Source organism: Chrysochloris asiatica, unplaced genomic scaffold (assembly GCF_000296735.1).
Source record: "Chrysochloris asiatica unplaced genomic scaffold, ChrAsi1.0 scaffold00109, whole genome shotgun sequence".
Classification (NCBI taxonomy): domain Eukaryota; kingdom Metazoa; phylum Chordata; class Mammalia; order Afrosoricida; family Chrysochloridae; genus Chrysochloris; species Chrysochloris asiatica.
The window spans coordinates 8,897,557-8,902,468 of record NW_006408627.1 but is presented as its reverse complement, the minus strand read 5'-3'; the positions used below and the strand labels follow the sequence as shown (position 1 = coordinate 8,902,468).

The following is a 4,912-nucleotide window of genomic DNA, read 5'->3' as shown; positions in this document are numbered from 1 at the left end:
CTCTCATACTATGGACATTTTGTCTGGAGGGATCAGTCGCTGGAGAAGGATATCATGTTTGGTAAGGTGGAGGGTCAGAGAAAAAGAGGAAGACCCCCAACGAGATGGATTTGCCAAGTGGCAGCATCGATGGAATCAAGTGTGGCAATGGAAGTGAGGTTGGCCCAGGATCAGGCAGTGTTTCATTCTGCATAAGGTCGCTATGGGTCAGTACCGACTTGCTGGCACCTAACAACAACAACCATCTCCCAAGAGTCTCCCTAATGATGAGTACTTTGTACATATTATAGCCAAATCTCACAACTCTTCTCTTCAAAGGTTATTTGTACAAATCCTGTAGATTAATTAACTACAAACCCTTCTATTGAAAACCAAAATGTGTAGCACGCCAGAGAGACCACTATGAAGATATAAAGACTGTCCATCTTATTGAAGACTTTGTGAGAGAAAAAGCTTTTGACTCCCTTCTGCATCTCCAGCACCCAGCAAGGTAACTGGGATAGTGTATGACCTCAAGATATCTTTGTTCAATAATAGATGAATGAATGAATACATTAATGAAGTCTTCAAACTAGTAGGTGGTGCAAGAGAGCCACGGTTGAAACACAAATGCCTTCACAACAAAGCCCACAAACTCTTTCTTATATCTAGAGTAAAATGAGCAAGGCTTCAGAACCAGATAAAAGTAGTTTCTGCTAATCTCACGGTCAGCAATTCGAAACTACCAACCGTTCTGCAGGAGAACATTGAGGCTTTCTGCTCCCCTAAAAATTTATAGCCTTGGAAACCCTGTGCAGGGTGGCTATGAGTCAGAACCAACTCCAAGGTACACAACCATCAATTTAGCAGAGAGAATAACCTCTTAGCCTCTTCATGTTCTGTACTTCCTCTTTTCACTGCTATCCATTTTTCTGTCAGGGACTGGTTACTTCGTGTTATTTCTGGCAGGGTTTTCTTGGGAACACTTGTGAAACTATTATCCTTCAAGGAAGAGAGAAAAAGTGATCAGGTAAACACATACACACACATGCTGAGTAATAAATAAAACAGTAAAGCAGATAGCATCAGTGGTAGACTGACCCCCGGCAATAGTATTGGTGGAAGGGGCTTTGGCCTCAGACAGGCCTGGTTGTCCCACTTCTGAGGCCTGGACATTTTGCTTAGTCTCAGTTTTAGTTTCATCATTTATTTAAAAACTGGAAAAACAATATCTGCCTCACCAGGCTGTTGTTAAGAATAAAATCTAGAGGAAGCATTTTTTTTCTTAAAACAGAAGTATAATACCTCATAAAGTGTCACAAAGTCGGCATTCATTCCAGCAAAAATGTGTTTCACTTGAACATTCACAAGGTCTGAAAGAAAGCCATAAGTCCATGCTTAAAGTTTTTAGATGTAAAATACAGATCTGACGCATTCCCACATCAAATTTATTTGTTTATTGGCAATTTATATCCCTGTGAATGGATATTTACTACCAACCGCATACAATATTAATTTTAATAAGACAGCATATCATATAAATCACTTAGTTTAAAACCTAATTTTTCATGTCTTTGCATAATGAAATCAGGTTAACATGCCTTAAAAAGTTTTGACTACATATGAGGGGACTTCTAAAAATTCCTGGAAAAATAATTCATTATCTTGTAATTTCATTTTTCCACGAACTTTCGGAAGCCCCCTCATATATAAATGTTCTAATGCTTAAGAGACTGATTTATTATCTTCTTTTGCATTACTTTAACCTCTAGGAATGATTACGAAATACTATAGGAATCATGCATAAGAAAAAGTATACAAAGTACAAATTCAAAATGAAAGTATTAGAGGAACCACAGTTCTGTGGGCTCCTCTGGAAGGAAGCTGGATAATGTTTTTCCACCAGAAGTTTTCCATCATAAATGAGTGGAGCTGTTCATACCACCAGCAGAAATCAGGCAGTTAACATCAAAATTCTTTGTTGGGGCATCTTGCTGAGTTGAGCTGCTTGTGTGAGTTGGTCGGCAGCCAAAGGATATCAATTGACAAGTGGTGTAGACATATGCAAGAGTGTGGTAGCTACAGGAGAGAGAATACACAACAATATGAATACTGAGATACTCATGGCTTTGGGGGAGATGATGTTATTCATCTTATACTAAGGACCCAGATCTTCTGTCACAATACTAGCATAGAAAGGATTCTAAATAACGTGGATATGCAAATAGTAGATGAATATTAACTTATTACTAACTTTAAAGGTAAACTATTACTGATAGAGGCCTTCTTTTTATCATTTCTATCATTTATGTTTTACATACAGTATTTTTTTTACTTTTAAATGAATTGAGTGATATCCAAAGTGTCCTCATAATTAGGTTGTGCAAAACTTTAAATATATATGTGTAAATATACATCATCGACAAACACAGCAGATGGGTGGTCCAACACTTGTCTATCAGTTTCTCATTCTATGGTGGCTTTCCTGTAGCTATGAAATTGGAAGTTATGCCACTGGCATTTTAAGTATCAGGGTGACCCAGGGTTCACAGGTTTCAGCAAAGCTTCCAGACTAAGGCAGACTAGGAAGAAAGGCCTCGTGATCTACTCCCAAAAATTAGCTAACAAGAATTTTACGGATCACAACCAAATAGTGTCTGAGCAACATTTCATTAGAGTTGAAGTGACTGCTTTGTTTAATCTTGTCTTATCAGCTCAAGCAGGCAAACACCACTGTTTCTGTTATCAACCCATTTTCCCCTACCCTCAGTATCTGTTGTTGTTGTTAAGTGCCATGAGTGAGTTCTGACTCAGAGTGACCCTGTATGGGGTTATCAAGGAGTGATTGGTAAATTTGAACTGTCAGCCTTGCTGTTCAAACCGATCATGTGGTCCAGTGCTTATCCTAGAGCACCACACCAGGACTCCAGGACTCCAGTGCCTAGTAATGTGGTTTATACCCAGTAGGCTACCAATTCATTCTTGTTAAATCTATGAAAAGGAAAAAAAAAAGAAAAACTGAAAACCTTGAACCGCGAATATAAATGAAAGAAATAAATATTCAGAAAGGAAAAGACAGATCAAAATTGCAGCTACGTATTTCAGGGTTTTAAGGTTTAGTAACATTCCATATGAGTCATTTCTAAGTAATAAGATATAATACTTTCCACCTATGCTAACAGGGTCATTGAGTGATGCAAAGAGTTAAGCACTCAGCTATTAAGTGAAATGGCAGTAGTTCAAATTCACTCAGAGGCACCTCAATAGAAGGCCCTGGCAATTTATTTCTGAAAGATTACAGATCAAGAAAACCCTACGGAACACAGTTCTACTCTGAAACAAATTGGGTTATAATCAACTTGACAGCAAGGGGTTCACGATTACCCATGGTTAAGGAATAACACCTGTTACCTTCCACAATCTATCTGTGAAACTGGACCATTAAGTCTTTCTACACGTTGTGGACCTCTCTTCTTAGCCGTGGAGCTATATCCCAACTGTCCACAGCTATTATCTCCAAATGTGAAAACTTGACCATCCTGTTTAAAAGGGGGAGGAATCAGATTAATTTCAGCCTGAAAAAAATATTAAAAGCTTAAAGATTAAACATCATAGAGAGTAGAGCTTCAAAAAGTTTATGGAAAATTTGATTATCATTTTTCTACGAACTTGCTGATGCCCCCCTCCCCATATGAGAACACTATGAGACATACAAACACTATATAAATAAGTCCTCCCTTACTTCTAATGTTGAATGTAGAGTTAACACCTTGAATGTAGACTTAAGATCATTGGTATTCCCTTAAGAATTTGGCATATACTAAGTGCTTATAGATGAAGGAATAGGTATATTAACTGATTTAAGATCAATGCAAAAATTAAACTGTAAGGTTGCTTTATTTATTTGAGCATTTTCCTTAATATAATCTCTTTTGAAAAGATGATGCAATGGATTATATACAATGGAGTCAGTTCCAACTCATAGCAACCCTGTACAGGGTTTCCAAGGCTGTAAATCTTTACGGGAGCAGAAAGCCTCATCTTTCTCCCATGGAACAGCTAGCTGGTAATTTCAAACTGCTGACCTTGAGGTTGGCAGCCTAACTCGTAACCACTACACTACCAGAGCTCCATATGCTCTGGTAGCAACAAACTCAAGGTGAGTAGTTTGCAACTACAAGCCATTCTGCAGGAGGAAGACCAGGCTTTCTGGTCCAGTACAGATTTATAGCCTTGGAAACCCTGTACAGGGTCACTATGAGTTGGAACTGATTCCATGGCACACACTGGACAGCAAAATCGGTTTAACCACAAGTTTGGTGGTTCAAGCTCACAAGCTACTCCTTGGAAATCCTATACAAGTCACTATGGTTTGGAACTGACTGGGAAGCACTTAACAACATACATATATACACATATATGTGTGTGTATTTTAAACAAATAATAAAAACTATTTTGGTCCAATACATTTGAAAACCTAGAAAAAATGGACAAATTTCTAGAAATACATCATGTAGCAAATCAATGCTATCTGAGGTAAAAACATTTGAAGAAATCCATCACAAAAGTAGAAAATGAACAGATCAATCAAAAATCCCAACCAAAAAGTCCTGGCCCATGTGGCTTCATTGGTGAATTCTACCAAACATTCAGAGAAGAGCTGACATTCATTTTACTCTAACTATTCTAGAACACAGGAAAAGATGGAATACTTCTAAAGCATAACCCTGGTACTAAAACCAGGCAAAGACTTCACTAAGAATAGATTAGTGTATATCTCATGAAAATCAATGTAAAACTTCACAAAATCCTAGTCAGTAGAATCCAACAACATATCAAAAAAAGTATACATGATAATCAAGTGGGATTCATACTAGGTATGCAAAGATGGTACGACATTAGGAAAACAACATTGTAACCCACCACATAAATA

The 4,912-nt window shown here is 37.7% G+C and overlaps 1 protein-coding gene across 1 annotated transcript in view; it reads right to left on the bottom strand.

The window, feature by feature from the left end:
• Positions 1-4,912, bottom strand: part of HERC6 (HECT and RLD domain containing E3 ubiquitin protein ligase family member 6) — an 88,090-nt gene that overhangs the window by 66,851 nt on the left and 16,327 nt on the right. Inside the window, exons 4-7 of the mRNA XM_006867774.1 lie at positions 3,391-3,554; positions 1,922-2,058; positions 1,285-1,352; positions 860-981 (exon numbers count right to left, since the gene is read on the bottom strand). Coding sequence (XP_006867836.1) covers positions 860-981; positions 1,285-1,352; positions 1,922-2,058; positions 3,391-3,554 — 491 coding nt within the window. The remainder of the gene's footprint in view (positions 1-859; positions 982-1,284; positions 1,353-1,921; positions 2,059-3,390; positions 3,555-4,912) is intronic.